Consider the following 24540-nt stretch of genomic DNA (forward strand, 5'->3'; position numbering starts at 1 on the left):
ACAGGAGTACATGTCAGCACACAGGCATACAAAAGTACATGTCAGCACACAGGAGTACATGTCAGCACACAGGCATACAAGAGTACATGTCAGCACACAGGCACACAGGAATACATGTGAGCACACAGGCACACAGGAGTACATGTGAGCGCACAGGCACACAAGAGTACATGTGAGCACACAGGCACACAAAGGTACATGTGAGCACACAGGCACACAAGAGTACATGTCAGCACACAGGCACACAGGAGTACATGTGAGCACACAGGCACACAGGAGTACATGTGAGCACACAGGCACACAAGAGTACATGTGAGCACACAGGCACACAGGAGTACATGTGAGCACACAGGCACACAGGAGTACATGTGAGCACACAGGCACACAAGAGTACATGTGAGCACACAGGCACACAAGAGTACATGTGAGCACACAGGCACACAGGAGTACATGTGAGCACACAGGCACACAGAGTACATGTGAGCACACAGGCACACAAGAGTACATGTCAGCACACAGGCACACAGGAGTACATGTGAGCACACAGGCACACAGGAGTACATGTGAGCACACAGGCACACAGGAGTACATGTGAGCACACAGGCACACAGGAGTACATGTCAGCACACAGGCACACAGGAGTACATGTCAGCACACAGGCACACAGGAGTACATGTCAGCAGCACACAGGCACACAGGAGTACATGTCAGCACACAGGCACACAAGAGTACATGTCAGCACACAGGCACACAGGAGTACATGTCAGCACACAGGCACACAGGAGTACATGTGAGCACACAGGCACACAGGAGTACATGTGAGCACACAGGCACACAGGAGTACATGTCAGCACACAGGCACACAGGAGTACATGTCAGCACACAGGCACACAGGAGTACATGTCAGCACACAGCCACATGCACATAGGTGCAAAAACACAGGACCACAGACACACACAGACAATGTCTCTTGGTCCCAGAAAGCAGAGGGTCAGGGCAGGTAGGGAAGCAGGCGAAGGCAAATTATATATCCGGTGCATCACACAGCTATAAAGCAGCAGAGCTTGGGGGTCAGCAGAGAGGATAGGTAGGGAGAGGGGCCTGTGGGGGGGGGGGGTGGCGGTGACAGTTCCTATCTGAGGACAAGAACTGATTTTCCTCCAGACTATCTGAGTAGCAGGTGGTGAGGTGGGGGGGGTCATAGGCTGCAGGGAATCACATGACCGTGTTTGCAGGTGGATGAAGCTCTCTGCTGTCTGGCGGCAGGTTTCACCTTTACACAGATAAGCTAATGTTCCTTTTCTAGGCCTTTTCCCAGTCACTGTGGAAATGAACTCCGGAGCACACAGCTAGAACCTGAGGAGCGGCACATTGGCCCTACCTTGCATGAGACACACGCATGCGCACACACACACACACACACACACACACACACACACACACACACACACACACACACACACACAGCAAAGCCATTATCTCAGCAGGAGAGCTGGCCTCCTGACAGTCTGTGTGTGACTCTGTGTGCATGTGTGGATGTCTGTGAGTTTTTGTAATTATTACCTTATGGGGACCAGAACCTGTAACTTTTTACCTTTTGGGGACATTTTTGCAGTTCCGATAAGGATTTTATAAAAACCAGTGTTCGAGAGAGGCAAGGAACATGCACTGATACAGCACGTCACTGGACCCACCATACAACAAGCTACCTCAGGGATGAGAACCTGAGTGCAGCTGTGAGACGGGCGATACCTCAGTACCACACTAGTCTGAATGGAATAGTGTGAGTTTTTTCCCATGGCTGGAGTGCCAATCCTGCCACCAACCCCATATTTTCCCTGGAAGTTGGAGGACCTTCTTGCAAAGCTGGATGTAGGTTAACATCATACCCAAGATGAAGCAATTCCAGGTTAAGAGCCTTGCACAAGGACCCAACAGAGTACAATCACTACTGGTATTCACAGGATTAGAACCAACAACCTTCAGATTGTCAGCACACGTTCCCTAGCCTCAGAGGCACTCCACCTGTAATGCGACAATGTAATGCGATCGAAGAACTAAAAATGCTAAAAGTCTTGTGTTTTGTTTGGCTACTGATGGTGAAGGTTAGGGCTGGATAGGGGTTAAGGGTGTCATAGTTGGAAATAGGAATATGTCCAGAGAAATGAATGGAGAGTCCCCATAAGATATGAATATGTGGACTGTGTGTGAGCATGTGAGCGTCTGTGATGTCTGTGAGTGTGTGCCTGCACTGTGTGCATATGTGTGTGTGTGTGTGTGTGTGTGTGTGTGTGTATGTGGGGGGGGGGGGGTTGCATAGATCACATTTGGGGACCAAAATGTCCCCAAAGTGCAGTAGAACCTGAAACCTCCTTACTTTTGGGGACACTTCTTCACGTCCCCATTTGGATATCCTCAAATTTATACAAATCTGTGAATGCAATCAAAAAAGTAAAAGTGCCAAAAGTCTTGTATATTGGTTGGTTACTTAAGGTTAATGTTAGGGATGGGTTGGGGTTAAGGGTGTCGTGATTGGGATTAGGGTTTTTCACCTAGAAAAGAATGGTCGGTCCCCATAGGTAGACCAACTTGTGTGTCTTGATAATTGCATGTTCAGAGCAGACTTCCTCTATGCTCTGAATGCTTCCACGCTGTTTTGTTTCATTATGAGGAAATGTACAAACAAGTAGGTCAGTGCCCTGGGTGTGGGGAGGGGGCGTCTGATAGGGAGCGGTGATGGTGCTGTTCCTGTACAGCATGTGCCTGCGTGAGTGTGCGTGTGGCACCACGAGTAAACGCCGTGTTCAGATGGAGACCAGGTGTGATGCCGGTGCACACTGCGTGTGTTTTACATTTGACTTATACCTGTGTAAATGCAGCCTCTGTCACCCCAGTCTGGCGTTACATGTCTGAAAAACATCAAGGCTGAAACATCTGCAAAGGTATGAAACGGCACATGTAACTAAACCAGGGACCACCACCTAAAATCAAACTAAATCGGGAACCACCACCTAAAATCAAACTAAATCGGGAACTACCACCTAAAATCAAACTAAACCAGGAAACACCACCTAAAACCAGACTAAACCGGGAACCACCACCTAAAACCAGACTAAACCTGGAACTACCACCTAAAATCAAACTAAACCAGGAAACACCACCTAAAATCAAACTAAACCGGGAACCACCACCTAAAATCAAACTAAACCGGGAACCACCACCTAAAACCAGACTAAACCAGGAACGATGTCACCGACAGTTTATCTGTGGGGCTGCATCTCTGGGGAGCCTGGAGACTGCCCTGAAATGAGGGCTACCTCTCCTGTACTGTGACACAGGGACCCCCGGCCACATGTAGACCTCCCCTCCCACTCCCCCAAATATCTCCATATTGTGATAAAACCTGTTATTTTGACGCTGTGGGGACACTTTCTCAGTCCCCACAAGGGGAAACCCAGTTTTATAAACAGGAATAGACATAAAATAAGTATGCATTTACGCTTTTACAAATAATCGATTGTCGCACATACCGTTTTTAAAGGTAAATGCGTACTAGCATACCAGCTATGTCCATCCCTGTTTATAAAAATCTGTGACTGCAATCAAAAGTCTTGTATTTTGTTTGGTAACTTGTGGTTAAGGTTAGGGCTGGGTAGGGGTTTCTCCCATCAGGCTGTTTGGGGGCCTATTTGTTTTATTGTGGTTTTATTCACCATTCGTGCTACTTCAGCGTAGCATAGCGGTGTGGTTAGACCCAGCAGCGGGGAGGGGAGGACGGCCGGAAGGCCTGGTAACAGAGCGACAGGCGACAGGCTCTGCGGTCTGTGTGGGAGGCAGGCATTTGGATTCACCGCTGTCCCGCAGCGTGTGTGCATGCCTGAGTAACGACAGGGTGGCAGCCGAGCCAGAGATTGCAGCTGGATCTCATCAAAACAACAGGGCCGAAAGTGGGCCAATCACAACTTTTACCCACAATCCTCTTACCATGCTGGCAAATATGGTTGCTGTCTGTTGTTTTAATACCTCTTAAAAATGTGTATATAGGCTGACTGACTGACTGACTGATTGTTTGATTGTTTGATTGATTGTTTGATTGTTTGATTGATTGATTGATTGATTGTTTGATTGATTGCACCCACAGGGCAGAAATTCCTTCTGATTACTTGAGATGCCAGGGGCCTGTATGCTTGTGGCTATAAAGGGGAGTAACAGAATACAGAGGGGCGCAGCATGAGGGGCCACAGCAAAGCTCAACATCAGCCAGGGCAGCCAAGCAAAAACAGCAGAGAAGAGCAGCAGAGGCCGGAGGCCCATTTTGACATACATCTCAGAAGATGGCGGCGTCTGACCCTTCATGCTTCGCTTTGGCCCTGCATGGTCCTCCTTTGCCCTGCTTACCCTCTGAGTTCTCAGTTCAGACACCAGACTCTTAATTCTGGTTTCCTAAAATATTTATGCTGGTGTGAACCAGACTTTCACCACATGAACATAATTAAAGTGGAATGAAAACATGGCAGATTGAAACAGCTATGGGGAGGGGGGGGGGCATTGAGTGTTCTTTGTATATCGGGCCCCCCACCCCCGCCCCCAAAACAGCACACCAGCCCCCCTCTCGACCCCACCTTCCCTCACTCACCTATGCAGGTCTTGCCATCAGAATGCAGGACAAACTTCATGTGGCAGCCACACCGGGGACCCTGGTCCGTGTCTTCGCACGTGTGCTGGCAGCCGCCGTTGCCGTAGTTACATGTCACTGATGGGAGAGGAAGGAAGAATGTGAGACTGAAGCTGCATGCTTTTCACTGGGAGGATAATTCAAGACCTTTATAGCGTTCTGCCAACATACATACAGCAGTGTGGGGCCCCTAGGTTTCAGGTTGTGACCCCTGTTGACCACAGTCACTTCACCAAATATTAAATAAGCATCTTCTTTATTTAGGAGATGCTGAAGCAGCATGTTCTGCTAACAAACTATGAAGCTACCATCTTCTGACTCTACTCACTAGCTATTTAGACTATTTATACTAATATAGACTTATTTAACTTATTTTCAGTAGGGGCCCCGAAACAAGAAACCAGCCCCTGCTTAAAGGTTACCTTTAACATTGAGATAACTTAACTTCTCACATGGTGTTTATGAAACTGAAGCATTATGGGAGAGGAAAACCTTCACCAAAATGTTTATCCTTGTTTGTACAGTACGCTTCAACCCTCTCCATCCACCTCTACTCCCATATTGAAGAAATCCTGAGACGTTGAAATCAGATGGGTTTGCTTGTGTGTGTTTTGCTCCATCTATAAGAACTGAAAGCCACGGTTTGCTATGCATGTGTAAATGTTGCCATGGTGACAGACGATGCTGGAGTAGACCTCCCTAACTATTCGGCCGTCACCAAAACAAACCCAACTGGATCAAAGGCGGAGTTTTTCAGCACAAGTCTAGATTAGGGGTCCAAGGTAGTGACCCCTGCATTTGTGCGTTTGTAATGATTTTTAATACAAAAAAAATTAATCACATCTTGGATGGGTGTAGTAATAACTACTGTTCTCATGAGGGTGAGGGTGAAAATTCTGGGATGTATGATGTACCGATCAGGCAGTATAAGGACCAGCTGGGAGACAGAATGTTCCTTCAGAAAAACTACACAGTACCACAGAAGTTAGATCTCTCTGCTGCCCTTCAAACAGATCTGATTCTCACCCAATGCTTACGATCGCTGACCTTATAAAATGGAGCAAACCCTCTTGGCCTTTTTTCACCACACAATTTTCCCCACCGAAAATATTACCTCATTGTTCACAATAAAAATGACGTCCTTTAAATTTAAATTCTCATTTACAGCTTTGCAAACCGACCAGACCCGACGTGATATTTTCCAAGCCTGTCTTTTTAAAGAGTTGATCCATTAAGCAGGAGCATTGCCTAAGGCCTGCAGGATTGGGGGTTCGAATCCCACCTCTGAGCCATAGACCAGTGGTGAGTTATGTGTAAAGGAGCTTTTAGTCTCAGACAAACGCTATTTCATTTCACTGTATATCTGCATATTTTGAAACGACAATAAAGACTGACTCCATTAGTCGATAGACGGCCATAACTAAGGACTGGTCAACTCACCATTAGTTTAAACAACCAATTAGTAAAGCTGTAGAAAAGTAAACCTTTTATATGTAGTTGTAGGAAACAGGTTCAATTTGCTGGGATAGTTCCAGCCTTCAGACACTATCATTAATGCAGAATTTATTGGTTTATGTGACAAAGCTGCAGTAGGATCACAGTCTGGCTGGCACTGCGCTCAGGCTCACTCACGCTTGCAGTCCTTCTGGTTCTTGGTGAGCTGGAAGCCCGGCCGGCACTCGCAGGCCACGCTGCCCTTGGGCGTTTCCCGGCAGATGTGGGCACAGCCGTGGTTCCGGTCCATGCACTTGAGTCCTTCTGAGGGCGACAGAGGCGAGGGGGACATGGGGACAGACAGTCAGTCAGGGACATGGACACACACACAGATTATGTATCAATATTTTGGTGGGGACTCTCCATTAATTTTTATGGCCAAAACCCAAATCCCAGCAATAACCCTAATCCCAACCCAGCCCTAACCTTAACCAGGAGTAACTAAACAAAATACGAAACTTTTGAGAATTTTTAGCTTTTTGATTGCAGTCACAGATTTTTATAAAATTGAGTTTCCCCTTGTCGGGGGGGGGGGGGGGGGGGTAAAATTGGTCCTCACAATGTCAAAATAACAGGTTTTTATCACATTGTGGAGACATTTGGTCCCCACAGTGTAATATATACATGACCTAAACACACACACACACCTGTAATCATAGGGGATGCTCATTCATTTCTATGGGAAAAATACTAATGCTAACAATGACAGCCTTAACCCCTACCCAGCCCTAACCATAACCATGAGTAACCAAACACAATACGAAGGTTTTTTCATTTTTAATGTTTTGATTGCAGTCACATTTTTAGAAAATTCAGCTTTCCCTTAAGGTCTAAAAAGAGTTTTTTCAAAAATTAAATACAGGTATTTATCACATTCTGGGGACATTTGGTAAGGTATATCTAGACCACACACACACACACACTCCAGCAGACTCCAGCCTCGGCCCGGTCACCAGCTCTGGTTCCCCCGCCTCTTGACAAACACTGAATTCCTGCCGAGACACCGCCCTCGCCGACGGCCCCCCAGCACAGACACGCTCCATCCCTGTCGACAGACGCACAGTCACCCCGCTGGCAGTCGGATGTCGAGCCACGCTGCGCGTGTCTCATCATGCCCACAGAACTCTGCAGCACCACAGGAGCATGTCTGAGCGAGGCTGACAGGGCCAGCCGATGCGGGAGCCGATCCGGGAGCCGATGCGGGAGCCGATCCGGGACACACCGTATGTCCGTGAGGGTGGGGCGGCCAGGTGGCAGCGGCCCAGGGTGATGTTCCCAAGTGGAACTCACCAGTGCCCCCGTCAGCCCGGGTCAACAACGCCCTCCAGCCAGCAAGCAAGCCGTCACAGACAGACATGGTCCTGACCACCGGGCGGCGCCGAGCCTAAACTCTATTAGCGTGAAACCACTGGAGAGGCGGCTCTGGATCTGGGGGGTTTGGAGAGATGTTTCCACATACTGTGGTTTCTCCCGCTACATTTCCTGCGAGATGGATACCCTCACAGCTCATCCCTGCAGAGGGCGCCGTTTGCCCCCCCCCCACCAGGCCAGAACCTGGGCCCAGGCTCTGCACTTTGCGGTCCATTTTATTATTCTGAATATAACAGTAAAATATGCAGTGGAATACATTACAGCCTGCGTATAGAACCACAGGTCTACAGTGGTGCTCCCAACCGGGTACCATCCAGCACCCAGGGCAGAGTTAAACGTGAGCGGGGAGTTCGGCGGAACCGGCCAAGTGGGCCGCCAGGCTGGTTCCCCACACACTCAGATGAGGAGTTCAGAGGAGACCACAGGACGCTACAAAAACAGACACAAAGAGCGCGGGGTGAATGGAGGGCGACTGTGGCGCGGAGCAAAAGCACCGACCCTGAAAGCTTACCTTGTTCCTAAAAATACAGCCCAACATCAAAGGCACTGTTACTGAGCGTGTGCGAACCGATGCGTCTCCTAGGCAACGCTTAAAGCGACAGGGCTCCTGCACGCAGACAGCGCCGTGCTTTAACGATGCTCTGAGGTAATGAGCTGCTCACAGGACGTTTCCGGCAGCAAACACGCGTCCTTAATCAGTGGCTGCGAAAGCGAGCTATATGTTAAACAGGCCCTCCGCACCAATCCATCACAGCTACATGACCGAGTTCAACTCAGGTAGCTGATGAGCATGATTCCCCGAAACACAACCCCCACCCCAATTAGCTCTATGTCCTGCGAGGCGTTCGGGGGGCAGGCAATGGGGCTGGAGCAAGGGATAACCGCCGTCCCGCCCCCTCGGAGCCCCCCGTCCCTGCCATGCCACAGTTCCCTTTGCGTTCTATGCTGGTTGCTATGGTGACATGCCCCAAACACAAGGCTTCTGGGTAATTAGGGCAGCATTCCTTCCCCCATGGATAATGGGCCACTAAAACTTTTTAACAGGAGGATAAAAATGTCAGCGCATGGAAACGACAGAGAGGGAGAGTGAGCTCTGGGGGACGGGGGGCAGGGTGGTGGGTGGCGGCATCCCAGAAGCCCCTGCCCCGGGCTGGGGAGACGGGGCCGCTCCACGCTACCGTTTGGACGGCGTCCATCACACCCAGCTCTGCTTCCAGACTGGAATTCCTCTGATTTATTAGGAAAAAGAGACAGAAGGGAATTCTGGGAATGACTGTGCTGATGAGCCTAGATGAATTCGAACCTACATTCAAGCTGAGCACTAGAGAACACGGCAGAGAACACGGCAGAGAACACGTGCGCATGGTGGCCTCTGACACACCTGCATTCCTCCTCTGCCCCGGCCGCACACGCAGGCAGCACGCGGGGACGAGACAGGACATGCCGGAGAAGCAGGAGCCTGAGCACGCCCACTAAGCACAGCCACCCAGTATGCATACTGAACACACCCACTGAACATGCATACTGAACACACCCACCAAGCATGCATTCTGAACACACCCACCAAGCATGCATACTGAACACACCCACTGAACATGCATACTGAACACACCCACTGAACATGCATACTGAACACACCCACTGAGCATGCATACTGAACACACCCACCGAGCATGCATTCTGAACACACCCACCAAGCATGCATTCTGAACACACCCACCGAGCATGCATATTGAACACACCCACTGAACATGCATTCTGAACACACGCACCAAGCATGCATTCTGAACACACGCACCGAGCATGCATATTGAACACACCCACTGAACATGCATTCTGAACACACCCACTGAACATGCATTCTGAACACACCCACCGAGCATGCATATTGAACACACCCACTGAACATGCATTCTGAACACACGCACCAAGCATGCATTCTGAACACACGCACCGAGCATGCATATTGAACACACCCACTGAACATGCATTCTGAACACACCCACTGAACATGCATTCTGAACACACCCACCGAGCATGCATATTGAACACACCCACTGAACATGCATACTGAACACACCCACTGAGCATGCATACTGAACACACCCACTGAGCACATCCACTAAACATGGCCACCGGGCATGCCCACTGAAGATGCCCATGGAACACACCTACTAAGCACAGCTACTGAGAACATCCTCTGAGCACACCTGCTGAACACGGCCACCGAGCACGCCAGCGGGTGCCTGACAGACTAGCAGGGGGTAAGTGGCTCACCTTTGGGCCTCTGGATACAGTTATGCTGGGGGAGCCCTCAACTCTCAAAGTGCAGCCCCCCGCCCCCCGAGGCCCCTGCCCAGAGCATCATTGTCACAGCTGATGATGAAATCGGCTCATTCCTCACTGAGTGTGTAAAACACAGGCCAGTAAAAATGGGCCACGTGCCCCCCCCCCCCCCATAAGCACCCCCTCCCCCCACACGCACAGGCACCCGCATTGCCCCACGAGATGGCCCATCCGGGTGAGGGTCACGCCAAGAGGAGTGGGCCAGAGGAGCAGCGAGGGGCTCGGCCACCCCACAATTTTCCCACAGGGAGAGAGCAGAGAAAAAATACATCAGCAGCAAATTAATGAAGTGTTATATTGTGGTGGGGGAGCAAGGAAGGCCTCGCCCGGGGCGGGCTCCTACAGAACGTCCTGGGCCTAAGAAGAGCCAGCGGCTGGAGGCAGCGATGGGGTCGCTTGGAGCAAAGCGCAGCAGGGTGAGGTGCCAAAGCAATTTAATCTGTGAGCAGCGAGCCCATTTTGTCACAAAATATGCAGGATTCACATTTATCAAGCGATTCTCCGTCTGGCTGCCTGGCAGGCAGTGAGCTGAACGCCTGTCTGCAGCACAGAGAGGGCAGGGGTCTTACGAACCATGAGGCGATCCGGCGGGAGAAGCACTGGCGCCAGCTCAGAGTCCTTCGGCGAGCTGAGATGCTGTCACACCACAGAGGGAGTTCACACCAGGAAAAACAAACCTCCTACCAGAGCCCCCCAGTGGAAATACAGTCTGCTCTCACCCAACATCTCGCCTCACAACAGAGGCGTAAAAATACATCAATACTTCAAACAGAATGGAGGAGACTGCCAAATGGGCAGTTGTTAACTGTACTTAATCCACTGACGATTAGCCAATTTAAAAAGATTAAGTCAATTAAGTCAAACTGAAAGAAATCTAGTATGTGAATTCAAGGCAGGGGTAGAGGCTGGAACGGGATGCTTCGGTTGTGAATCAGAAGGACCTCCCAACTCATTAAGCCATTTGGCCAAGACAACCAAGAAAACATGGCAAATTGGAGCAGTAAGTGTTGTATGAGCGCATGGCGGAAAAGCCCCCCGGGAGGCCGGAGTTATGAGAGGATAATACACTGGGTGGGGTCTAGTGCAACGGGCACCTGAGAATTAGCTGGGCCTTTAATGTAGGGGCTGCTGGCTGGCTAGGAGCTTCTAATTACCACCAATCAGAAGTCTGTTTGAGGATGAGAATGAGGAGACCCTGAGGATTGTGGGATAGCCTGCAGGTCAACACCATGACCAGGAAATGTATAGAAGAATAGCAATGATATCTGTTACTATGGCACTGATAAGTGTGATTTAGATGTGCAGTCAGGGGTCCGGCGCCGCGGGGGGGGGCTCACCTTTGGGCCTCTGGATGCAGGTGTGTTGGTTGTCGCTCAGAAAGAAGCCGTCCCGGCAACGGCACTCATAACTGCCCATCATGTTGACGCAGATCTGCTGGCAGCCGCCATTACCCTCGGAACACTCATCCACGTCTGGGGAAACACAGGGAGAGAGACGGTGATGGCGTTTGTCACGGAGCGCTGGGCTATGCCTGCCCTGCCTTCTGTCCCCAGCCACCCTGCCCCTGCCTGGGGGTTGGGTGGATCAATGAGTAAAGGTGCCCCCCCAGACCCTCAGCAGTGGGCTCCTATGGGAGACGCCATCCAGTTCCTGAGCCTTGGGCACCAGAGAGTGGCTGTTTACTCTAGCAAGCTTCCATACCAGCTTACTTTCTGCCTGTTTGTCCAAACTGGAGCAGAGGGAGGATTAAACTTCCTTTCCAAGATTCGTCTCACACACACACACACACACACACACACACACACACACACACACACACACACACACACACACACAGGTTTCTAATTATATCTTGGTGGGGACTCTCCTTTCATTTCTCTGGGGAAAACTATAATCCCAACATAACGACCTTAATCCCTACCCAGCCCTAACCTTAACCATAAGTAACCAAACAAAATAGTCTTTGGCATTTTTAGTTTTTGATTGCAGTCACAGATTTATTTTTTTAAATTGAGGTAGAAAAATGTCGCCACATGCTAATAATTAACAGGTTTTGCCACATTACAGGGACGCTTGGTCCCCACAATGCAATATGTACATGACCCACGCCCAGACACACACCCCCCCCTGCCTGCCCCCGTGTCACCTTCACGCTCTGTCTGGCCCCATCATGCTTTCATCATTCCTGTCTCGTCCCCTGGCAGGACAGCGGGGCTTTCTCACCCCTCATGGAAACACTGGCATGTCTGTCACAGGAAGAGCTTGACAAGCTGGGGGGAGGTTTGGGGTGGGGGGAGACAGCGCAGCGTCCCCGTGTGACGGCCCCCTGCGTGACGCTAATCCTGGGCACCATGGTTCCTTGTCACCGGGCCGACCCTAGGATGTGAGCGCCAGGACGGGGGGAGCTCTGGGACTTCGCCTCCACAAGGCGACACACTGGCACGGCTGCCCCAGCCACCCCGGAACGCGTCGCTCCCCTGTCTGCCGCGGGCCGCCCGGCGCCCTCTCTGAGCGCCTCTAATAATCGCCTGCGTTATGGACCACGCCAGGCCACCGTCCAAAGCAAATATTTCCAAAGGGAAAGGGTTTCAGGCCCGGCCCAAAGAAGCCAGCGCGTTATTAGTACTTTAAGGAGTTTCTTTTTTTCATTTCCCCAAGGGGGATAGAAAAAAATATCTTAATCAAGCTAAAGCCTGAAAAACGAGCTGCGCTCCTTCCCAGCTCTGGCCCTGAGCGCTTAGCAAGAGCGTATGTCTGACATTTGGCTCCTCGCGGTGAGGTCTGGAGACGCGTAAACAAGCCAGCTTCACTGCTTTGCTCTCTACTGCTCTCCTCACCTCCTCTCTCCTCTCCTCTTCCCTTCTTTCCATGCCTCTCCTTCCTCTCCCCATCTCTCCTCTGCTCTCCTCTCTTCTGCTCTCCTTTCCTCACCTCTCCTCTACCATCCAATGCTCTCTTCTCCTTTCCTCCCCTCTCTTTTTCTCCTCTCCTCTCCTTACCTCCCCTGTCCTCTGCTGTCCTCCTCTCTCTTTTTCTTTTGCTCCCCTCTCTTCTCTCCTCTCCTCCCCTTCCCTCTCCTCTCCTTTGCTGACCTCTCCTCTCCTTTCCTCCCTTCTCTTCTCTCCTCCCCCTCCTCTGCTGTCTTCTCTTCTCCTTTCCGTCCTCTCTCTTCTCCTCTCCTCTCCTTTTCTCCTCTCTCTCCTCTCCTCCCCACCCTCTCCTCAGCACTGCTCTCCTCCTGCCTGACCCAGCCCTCATGATACTGGGAAACCAGAGTCCCTGCTGATGCTCTTGCGAGATCATAAGGGCTAGAAACTGCCCCCCCCCCCACACCATTGGCCTTTGGGCTATAGGGAGGGGGGAAGATTTAAATAGGATATTTTATATGCCTAAACAGGATTACAGGATTTCCATTTTTCCATTGCTTTTAAGAAAAGAGGCTTGGTCACAGACCCCCCTCGTTTGTCTGTATGTTGGTAAGCAGACTGCCTGATCAAGCTGATTCCCATCCCACAGTGACCCCACACAATTACAGTGAGTCAGACTGAGACCAGGGGGGAGTCTCCATCAGCCTGTCAAGTTCTGCACTTTCCCCAGGGATTCCAAAGACTCGACCCTGTATCCAGCACAATCCAACACAGGATCCTGTCCAGCAAAATCCAGTACAGGCTCCTGTCCACACAGTCTAGCACAGGCTCCCTCCACACCGTGTACAACACAGCTCAGCACAGGCTTCTGTCCACACAATGTCCAGCACGGATTCCTGTCAACACAGTCCAGCATAGGCTCCCACCAAACAGTGTCCAGCACAGTCCAGCGCAGGCTCCAGTCAACACAAAATCCAGTACAGGCTCCTGTCCACACAATGTCTAGCACAGGTTCCTGTCCATACAGTCCAGCATAGACTCTCTCCACACAATGTCCAGTACCATGAAGCACAGGCTCCAGTCCACACAATGTCCAGCACAGTTCAGCACAGGCTCCAATCCACACAATGTCCAGCACAGTTAAGCACAGACTTCTGTCTGCACAATGTCCAATGTAGGCTCCTGTCCACAGAATATCCAGTATGGGCTCCTGTCCACACAATGTCCAGCACAGGTTCCTGTCCATACAGTTCAGCATAGGCTCCCTCCACACAATGTCCAGCAAATGCAGCACAGGCTACAATCCAGGCAATGTCGAGCATAGTTCAGCACAGGCTGCTGTCCACACAATGTCCAGCACAGACTCCCACCGCACAGTGTCCAGCACTGGCTCCTGTCCACACAATATCCAGTATAGGATCCTGTTCACACAATGTACAGCACCGGCTCTGTCCACACCATCCAACACAGACTCTGTTCACAGAGTCAACCACAGACTCCCTCTAATGCCAGTTTTCAAAATGAAATTCCAACATAAAAAATAACTACTATTCAGACTTGACTTTTATGAGCTTTAATCTACTGTATTGTGGGTGTAAATCATAATTTTAGAAAGCATATCCAGGTGAGTTTGATGAGCAGACAGCAAGGCAGGCAGGTGGGCAGGCGTACATGCAACGAGAGCAAGCAGAGAAACAGGTGGGTATGAAGCAAGCATACAGATGAGTGACTCCAGTTATAAAAATCAACAGCGAACAACAAGCAAGAATTAAACAGAAACCGGGGAACCATTTAGAGTTGAGCATAAAACGTAAATAACTATAGGCTAATTCCAATGTCCTCCCAATGGACTGAGATGCCATTTTCATCTACACTGCTGACTTTCTATTGTCCTTTAAAAGTCTGAGATCAATAAACATTTTTTTTTGTTACAACATTAACCACTAAATATTCAGTAAATAACAAAAACACATTGTCAAATACATTTCTGCAGAATTTATCTATAAACCTAAATACGGCTCCTACACTCAACCCAGCACACAGTCCAGCACAGGCTCCTGTCCACACAGTCCAGCACAGGCTCCTATCTATACCGCCTAGGACGGGCTGCTATCCACACAGCTCAGCACAGGCAGCTGTCCACACAGTCCAACACAGGCTGCTGTTCATGTGTGTGCGTAGTGTGCCTCAGTATGTGGGTTGGGTTTGGGTGGGGGGTGCCAGGTCACCGAACGTGTGATTAGTGGTTCTGCTCCCATGAATCCATTATATTTGTACAGATGTTTATGAGATCTGTCCTGAACAGGCGCCGAAACGAGAAAGAGGATCCAGTGACTGTGGCTTTACTGAGGTTATAAAAACACAGAGGGCCCCGGACAGTGATGGAGTGGCCCCAATTGCGCTCTGGAGACCTCTCCCCCTATGTGCTCACGGCCTCCGGAAGCTGAACATCAATAATGCAGAAAACGCAGCTCCACCATCTTTCTTTGCGGACATTGAGCTGGGCCTGACGGCCATCTGTGTCGTCACTGCGTATCCCCATAGCCTCTGCCAGCCAGGTCCTCGTGTGCTGGCTGCTGGTCGTCTACATTGACCTGGGGGTCTGATTAGCTCTGAGCTGAGGGCAATTAGTTGGCTGGGCATCGCACTGCCGAGGGGAGGGGGGGGGGGGTGTCACTCAGCAGGCAGCTTGCTAGCGAAGCCACCTCTGTGGCTCGGCTCCTGTCTAATTACCACGCCATGTCACCCCCCCACAAAAGTCCCCCGCCAGGACAGCGGGCCGCAGCGACAAGCGCACTGCAGAGCGGAGACAGGAAGTGTGTGACAGGAAGCAGTGGGTGGGAAGGGTTCAGACAAGGGACTCGCTGCCCCACATTCGTTGCTCCATCCTCCAGGGGAGGGTTGCAGTGCTCAGCTGCTCACAGTGACTCTGATGACTCTGACTCTCCAGGAGTCATATTTACATATTCAGCAGATGCTTGTACCCAAGGAGAGCTTGGGGTCAGTCAGCACCCCGTAACCTTGGGGCAGACAGGGTTAACGACAGGGGTGTGGTCACTGCCGGCCACACAATTTGAACCCACAAGTTTGGTACATGGGCAGTGACCCCGAGGCTGCTGAGCCCCACAGCTGGCAGAGAGAATCACCTCCACCCTCATCACCCTCATTTATTCCACCGCTTTACTCTCCGGTGCCTATTTTCTCTCAAAGACAGTGATCTGCTTCAAAATACAGTGACGTTTCAGGCTGAGTGTGTAGTACCGCGCCCTGCTGGAGAGGGTAAAAGGGCTCATCCCATTCAGGAATAAGTGTGCAGAATAAACGTGGCAAAGAATTCTGGTCCCATGGACAAAATGTCACCTCGGAATACCCAGGCGAGTTTACACAGCGACAGCCACCGGACCCCGAGCCTCCAGCCCCCAGAGTCAGACACCAGTCCGGCCTGGGTCTGGGGGGGAGTCCCTCTGTGCCTGGGGGCTGGACACTGGCCCTGTGTGGGAACTTGGGGGGAGGGCAGGAGATAAAATGGGGCTCTTAGGAAGGGAATCCAACTCTGGCATGAAGGTATTTAAAGAGGCTGACTGTTAAGGGGGGGGCAGCACATTTGAGCTCCCCTGAGGAGTGAGGTGTTGGGGGGGGGGGGGTAATGCATATGAACACACAGCACACATCACATATTATACAGCACACATCACAAATCACACAGCACACATCACTCATTACACAGCACACATCACAAATCACACAGCACACAGACGCGTGCAGGCAAGAATGGGCATGGCGCCTCTGGGAGCGAGCGTCTGGGAGGTGTTTAAGAGGGAGGGATGGTTCCCTCCCGGGGCCCCTCCTCCCCACTGGTGCATGCGGTCACAGATGGAGGAAATGACCCGGTCGCAGAAACAGGCTCCGTTCAACGGCTCAGAAAATGAGTATGTGTGTATATGTCAGTATGTGTGTGTGTGTGTGTGTGTGTGTGTGTGTGTGTATGTCAGTATGTGAGTGTGTGTGTCAGTATGCGTGTGTATGTGTGTGTGTGTGTCAGTATGCGTGTGTTTGTGTGTGTATATATCTGACAGTGTGTGACTGCAGTCAGACTGCAGTATAAATGACTATAACATCGCTACTCTCCATCTTTCATTCCTCCATTTCATCCCTCTGTTTTAACGCTGCCTGATTACCGGCTGTCTCTCTCACCAGAAGTGAAAAGGTCTGAACTTGAACCTGAAGGAGACAGACATGGGGGGAGGATTTTTCGGTGGGGGGGCTTGCAGCAGCGTGCTGTCACGCAGCCCCTGTCAGCACTCTGCTCCCGGGGGCTGACAGACAGCCTGCCGCTCTGCACGCAGCCACCCCCCCCCCCCACCTCAGGGTCTGTACAGAGATACCCCCCCCGGGGGCCTGTGCAAATAGGACCCCCACCCCAGGGGCCTGGGAAGAGATACCTCCCCCCACCCCAGGCCCTGGGGCCTGTGCAGGGATGCCCCCCCAACCTGGAGCCTGTGCAGGGATGCCCCCCCAACCTGGGGCCTGGGCAGAGATGTCCTCCATGCTGCACACCCTCACACCTTCTGCTCCCAGCTACCATCCATCCATCCAATTTCCCTTTTCATTTCACCCTGGTCTGTAACTCCCACTGAACCCAGTCATAGCCAGCCCCGGATTATGTGGTTCTGTTTGCCACTAGGCTGGAGGGACACAAACTCTTCACTTTAACCCCAAGCCCACCCCGACCCCCCTGAAAGAGCTCCCTCCGGTGTGTCCAGGCTGCTTTGCTGTGTTCAGGGCGGCTTTAAGGGCCAGAGCGGGAGTGACAGGCAGCATAGGCTGTGGGAAAAGGGCTCGTGCAGAGCGCATTCCCCCTGCCTCCCCACCTGCGGGGTTAATGGGAACAATCCTGGCATGAAACTTTAAACCTTGGGAAAAGCTGGGCAGCAGTCAGCTACCTCTCCCCCCCCAACCAAAAGGTGGTCCAAGGTCAGATTCCCATTAAAGCGAGTGTGACACCTTTCACGTCATCTCTGTGAAGCTTGCTTGAGTGAGACACAACCCCTGAGTAACAAAAACCCAAACATGAAACCGGGCCGGGCGGGCCGACCCAGACCCAGAGTGGAGCCGGCTGGTCAGCCACCCCAGAGCCTGTGGACAGGGTCAGGAAGGGACCGGGAGGACAGGATCAGTAACCAGCCTGATCTGGATTTGATAAATGGTGCAGAAATACTGGCAACTTGCTGAAGCAACATTCCCCCCTCCCCCCCAGCATGCCCCCCCCAGTATGCCCCCCCAGCATGCCCGCCCCAGCATGCCCGCCCCAGCATGCCCGCCTCTCACCCAGGCAGTTGTGTCCATCGTGCGCCAGCCGGAAGCCATCGTAACACGTGCACCTGTAATTCCCGGGAATGTTGATGCAGTCATGAACGCATCCGCCGTTGTACTCACTCTCACACTCGTCGATATCTGTGAGAGAAACCAGAGGGACGGAGTCAGAGAGAGAGACCACATTTGATAGAATGTAGACTAAGCAGAGAAACCTGTCAGATTTCAGGGAAGGCAGGGAAAATTCTAAATCCGCCGGTGTCGCTGATGTGAACTACAAATCCAAATATGTGTAGACGTGAGCAAAGGGGAGCCAGGAAAAGGGAACAAGCAGCTGAATTATTTAGACAGAGATGAAAGAGCAGAGGATGGAGGCAGCAGTCACGCAGGCGCTGAGGAGAGGCGCACTAAAGCGAGTGCAGCATGATGATATATATGTTTAAAGAAAAACACAGAGCAAGGGTGCACGGCCTCCGGGAACACGGGAGACGCGAGGCTGAGCAGAAGCAGACATCCAGCTGAAACAACACAGGGCCAGCAGAGGCCCGGCACGCCGTCCCGCTCGCTCTGCGCTCAATTTGGGCTCAATGAGCCCCATGACTGCCTGATGTTTGCAGTCGTGTTGCTCAGAGGCAAAGTGCAGTGGGCTGCTTCATTTAAGCCAGCAGACTGGGTGGGGGGAGTCAGGTAGTCGGAAGAGTCCCAGGGCAGCAACGTCGGACATGGAGCCATGCTGTGCAAGGAGACCTCTGGGTCCCCGATATCCGGCCAGAGCCGGACCTGAGAGACACAGACACAGGACACCACCCAGCTCAGTTGTTAGACACCTCCACATGTACGGCTGTGCTTTTATTGGGCTGTGCTGCCATTGGATAAAATAAGGAGGTCAGAACATAAATCCTGCAATAAGGTCTGTCTGCATCTGTGTCTCCACCCATATCCCTACCCAAGTCTCCATCCACCAAGTTATCTCCTCCATATCGTCACCTTTCATTCCTCCACTGGTCTGTTCCGCCTCACTCCTCCTCTGACTTCTCCCATCTCACTCCTCCACTGACCTGTCCCATCTCACTCCTCCTCTGACCTGTCCCGCCTCATTCCTCTTCTGACCTGTCCCATCTCACTCCTCCTCTGACCTGTCCCATCTCACTCCTCCTCTGACCTGTCCCACCTCACACCTTCTCTGACCTGTCCCATCTCACTCCTCCTCTGATCTGTCCCGCCTCACTCCTCCTTTAACCTGTCCTGCCTCACTCCTTCTCTGACCTGTCCTGCCTCACTCCTCCTTTGACCTGTCCTGCCTCACTTCTCCTCTGACCTGTCCTGCCTCACTTCTCCTCTGACCTGTCCTGCCTCACTTCTCCTCTGACCTGTCCTGCCTCACTTCTCATCTGACCTGTCCTGCCTCACTTCTCATCTGACCTGTCCTGCCTCACTTCTCCTCTGACCTGTCCTGCCTCACTTCTCCTCTGACCTGTCCTGCCTCACTTCTCCTCTGACCTGTCCTGCCTCACTTCTCCTCTGACCTGTCCTGCCTCACTCCTCCTCTGACCTGTCCTGCCTCACTCCTCCTCTGACCTGTCCTGCCTCACTCCTCCTCTGACCTGTCCTGCCTCACTCCTCCTTTGACCTGTCCCATCTTTCTCTTCCTCTGGTCGGTCCAGCTTTGCTCCTCCTCTGGTCTGTCCCGTCTCACTTCTCCTCTTACCGATCATGTCTCACTCCTCCTCTGACCTGCGCCCATCGTAATCTTCCTCTGGTCTGTCCCACCTCACTCCTCATCAAGCTGGCTGTTGCTGAGCATGGCCTCTGATGCTTCAGAACATCTCTCACCACACTTGGGCAGCAGGGTAGAGAATGTGGGCTTCTGCCCCACGGGGGTTGGGATTCTGCCACGCCTGCTCTTCATGAGGAATCACAGTCACCGCAGATGGAGGGGCCCCTGCCCCCTTTGGGGCAGCTTTTACGAGGCCACTTAGATTCATAAAGCAAACTTCATAAGCCTGGGCAGGCAGCCACCACAGCATTGTCAGATACATTAAAAACAATAACATAAAAAGTGACACTGTGAAATATGGTTTAGCAGTAATACTAATAACAGCAGTAAAAGCGGCGGGATAATGGTGTGCAGGGGGGGTTGCTCTGAAGCCAGGCCCTGCCTCTGCAACCCTCCAGCTGGACATGCCCATTTCATATGCTCCATTCCTTCTTTTAACTCCATTTGCGAAATGTTTTTGGTGCTTGCCATCCATCCCAATACACAGGACAGTTACCAGCCCTTCCCCTATCCCACCATGTCCTCGAACTACACCCCCTGCTGGTCACACCCAGCACCAGCCTGTAGGATCCCTGCCTTACAGGCTGGCCCAATCAGGTGGGAGAATTTGTGGATGGGAGTCCAGGCGGGACTGGGATTTTCCTGGGATCACTGGGCAGAGTGACAGTCGACATTTCTATCCCAGCAGGGAGCGAAGGACCAAGGACCTGATGTTATTTTAAGGCATCTGATGTCCCTTTGCTTGCCCCCCCGCCCCCCCAAGACCCACTGGACCCCAACTTGCATCCGTTACCTTCACAATGCTTGCCGTCCCCTGTGTAGCCTGACTTGCAGATGCACTTGTAGGACTTTGGCGTGTTCTGGCAGATAGCATCGATGTTGCAGTTGTCCAGTGCTTCCGTGCACTCATCCACATCTAGGAAGAGATGGTGTGAGTCAGAAGAGTCCAGGGGTGGGTCAGAGTCAGCAGGTGAATCAGAGCAACTCGCAGCCCGGGTCTGACCACCCTCGCTGTCCTCCATGGCGTGTTAGCTGACGGGACGGTCCAAAGGAGACTCACACAAACAGACTGACGTGAGCTCTGGCGTTTCGGGAAACCACATCTTTCATCTACATAAATAAGTAGCTGGGTAGTTAAGCAGAGATAAATAAATGAGCATCACAGTGTAATGGCCTGGATCCGCATCCTGCCTGCGGGACCTGATCCCAGTTAAATGCCCCTGGTGGTGGGGATTACATTCAGTTTTACGGGTAATCAATAACCAGCAGATCTGCTGAGACCTGCCTGGGTTCGGATGCCCAAATTAGAGACCCTTTCAGACAGGGTGGGTGAAACCCCAAACCCGCCTGCAAGAAAACCAGATGACTGTCCATTAGGCTACATTGTTTCACTCTCCCTCTGTCCCCCTTTCCATTCTTCCCCCCCGTACCCCTCTCTCACTCTTTCTCTCTCTCTACTCCCGTTCCTCTACCACTGTCTCCCCCCCTCATTTCGTTTCGAACACATCATATTTTATTAAATACTGAAATTATATAAATTTTAAATGCCACCAATTTTCAAAGCAAATTGGGCTAACAAGCAGACCCTGACCCAGATGTCACCTTCAGAGTCTGGCCCCTTAGGCGGGAACCCAGAGGTCCACCTCGCTCTGGTCACAGTCAAGTATCTCATTTCACATCGGTACCATTTCACATCCCCATGGCCTCTCCAGCCTTTTGCTTAGGCGGTTCATGAGGGAAAACAAACGTCAGGCAGCTTCCCGGCTAATCTAAGCCTTCGTTTCAGCAACGCCAAGGCTCATAATCCAGTTCCATGTGTTTCTGCAGAACTCAGTACGCCTGGAATCATACATCAGGCTGGAGCCAAGAGGGAAGGAGACACATTCGCACACTGCGTGATCATCCGAGGGCCCATGCCAGCCCGCACCTTGTTACGTCAGACCCCCCTGTGAAGCTCATGCAGTGGTACGGTCCAGACGCCCTTCGGTATAATACCTTTTTATGGACCCAGAATGCCTATTCTGTGATTCATCAAGCCACTTAAGTATGAGGAGAGCCATGCCGTCACTTGGGTTCCTGGGCCAAAGATCTGAAGCGGTCTCCAAAGCCGTGGGGCACGAGGGAAGCCACATTCCTTACATTTTAGGACGGGACTGGCAGCGGAAAGCCCCCCCCCCTCTTTGGAAGAAGGATGCTACAGTATTAGGCCTTATCTTCACCCAGAAAGAGGTGTTGTACCTGGCGGGGGAGGCCATGCAGCTCTGCCAATTCTGCCGTGTTGCAGCGCGTCAAACACCAAACATACCTCGCAACTCACATTCCCAACCTACGCACTCTTACTGTACAGCCTCAGAGGTACAGCTACAGGTCTCCTCAGAGGTACAGCTACAGGTCTCCTCAGAGGTACAGCTACAGGTCTCCTCAGAGGCCAGCCTCCCATTCCACTGCAGAGGGGCATCCCGGATCAGAAGGCTCTGGTCAGTTTGTCGAGTCACATGACTGTCACGTGGCAAAGGCAACAACAATTTGTAACTCATCGGCTGCCAAGCGGCTGCCCCGAATTCGACACGATAACAATGAGGTGGCCGGAAAACCGTAGGAGGAACAGCTTAGAGACAAGGCCGTTTGTTCGGGAAAAAAGGCAGAGTCAAGATGAAGTAGCTGGAAAATGCAGACTCAGAGGAATGAAAACTCGTTATTGAGCTTCAGGCCAGGAGTGAGTAATGAACGCTTGTTTATTCGGCAGGAGTGATTTGGCATTAAAACAAAATGAACCAGAGGCAGCCGTGCCTGTTGCCTCTGGCCAAAAACGGAGCCACAAGAATCCTCACTGGAGCCTCTCTGAACCCCAAGAGAAGCACATCTTAATCAACATGGTCCAGGTCTGGGGACCTTCCATGCATACTCAGGAAACAAAATGCTCGCCGACACCGCCCTTATAACTGCCCTGAGAAACGCTCCCACATTCTGCACCAAACAACCTGCTGGAGCCACCTGTATCTGCCCACCTACAGCCAAAATACCTGCTGTAACCCCCTCCATCTCCTCTCCACCTGCCGAAGAACCTGCTGGAGCCACCTGTAACTGCCCAACTACAGCCAAAATACCTGCTGTAACCACCTCCCCTCCTCCAGCTAAAGAACGTGCTGGAATAATCTGTACCTGCCCACTTACAGGCAAAATACCTACTGTATCCACCTCCACCTCCCCTCCTCCAGCTAAGGGACCCGCTGCAACCACCTCTACCCGTCCTCCTACAAAGAAAAGCTTCTGGTCTTGACTACAGAAGGTGCAAGAGAGGCCCTGGGGGAATGGTACCTAGACGTGCAGAGGTGTGTTCACGTTGCACGCTGAGACCCTCCATATTTGTTGGGGCTTGCCCAGGATCCCCTGGATCAGTGGTGGATGGGAGGCTGGATGGCAGAGGGCAGTACAGGACTGCTGGAATCCTACCAGTGAGCAAACCCTGAGCATTTTCGTTGTGTGCAGGCTTCCTGTGTTTGCTTAAAACCTTTACAACAGAGCTGAAGCTATGACTCATGGTGGTGCTGCCAGGTCTCTTTTTGAGAGCCACTGAAGATGGAGAGATCTTCTCCAAAAATAAGCATTTACGAATCCAATAATTAGTCATGTACCTTGTAGGTATCTTGGAGTCTTTCGATGGTTACTGGACTGGGAGTAACGAGTTGTCTATTCCTGGCCTGGTAATTAGTAACAGCAAGACGCTTGTAATGACACCACCAAGATACCTCCATGGAAACCCTGATCCCTTGTGTACTTAAAGTATGTGTGAAACTTGCCGGAGGCCACAAAACACATTAACAAGAGCCTGCAGCATCACTGGGAATAGCAGACGAGTAGACTTATGGACGTACTGTGCTAGGAACTTGAAAGAGTGAGCATGCCCAGGACCTGGTCAATGGTGATATGATGGTCACGGCAACAGTACACGAGGCTCACAGGTTGTCAGGTAGAGGAGACCACTTCTTGAAAGGTGATGAAATACAGACGTCAACGTGAGGGCAGAAGTGAGTAAATTTAGCAGTGGCTGTGGCTGAATGAAGGCACAGTCTGTCCGGGCGGCTGTGAGCATGTAAACCCACAAACGAAAATACCAGAATCATCCGCCGCCCGCCTTTCCTCTGCCTTCAAAGCCCTACTGCCGGCAGATCAGCACACAAAGCCTATGTCTCCAAACCGGACCCAGACCGTCAAGTGTAAGTAGGTGTGCAAACAGGACCAGGATGAATGATGATTAACTCCTCCAGCACTAATTAAGTTACATGTAAATAATGATGATCTTAATGCAAGAAAATGGACAGACAGTAGTTAAATGTAAAAGTATCAAGTAAATGAAAACTGTACACAGCACACACATTCACGCAAAAAACAAAAATGTTCCTGAAGATTCTTCATGATAACTGTGTGAAACAGCATCAATATAACTGTCTGTAATCTTGCTATGTCATCAGCGTGAAATCTTGGCGTGTTATCAGTGTGTAATTTTGTCAAGTGCCCAGCATGTTATCTTGCCATGTCCTCATAGTATGATCTTGCCATGTTATCAGCATGTAATCTTATCTTGTTACCAGTAAATAATCTTGCCGTTTTATCATGGTGTAAGCTTTCTGTTTTATCAGTGCATAATCTTGCTGTTTCAAAAGTCTATAATCTTCCCTTATCAGCATGTAATCGTA

The 24540-nt window shown here is 51.4% G+C and overlaps 1 protein-coding gene across 5 annotated transcripts in view; it reads right to left on the reverse strand.

Annotated features, from left to right (window-relative positions):
• scube3 (signal peptide, CUB domain, EGF-like 3) overlaps positions 1-24540 on the reverse strand; it is a 54031-nt gene that overhangs the window by 21514 nt on the left and 7977 nt on the right. For all 5 annotated transcript variants that reach the window (XM_048984113.1, XM_048984116.1, XM_048984112.1 and 2 more), the window contains exons 2-6: positions 20637-20759; positions 18082-18207; positions 11224-11358; positions 6308-6433; positions 4637-4753 (exon numbers count right to left, since the gene is read on the reverse strand). In XM_048984113.1, the coding sequence (XP_048840070.1) occupies positions 4637-4753; positions 6308-6433; positions 11224-11358; positions 18082-18207; positions 20637-20759 (627 nt within the window). The remainder of the gene's footprint in view (positions 1-4636; positions 4754-6307; positions 6434-11223; positions 11359-18081; positions 18208-20636; positions 20760-24540) is intronic.

This window comes from Brienomyrus brachyistius, chromosome 18, assembly GCF_023856365.1.
Source record: "Brienomyrus brachyistius isolate T26 chromosome 18, BBRACH_0.4, whole genome shotgun sequence".
NCBI classification, from domain to species: Eukaryota; Metazoa; Chordata; class Actinopteri; order Osteoglossiformes; family Mormyridae; genus Brienomyrus; species Brienomyrus brachyistius.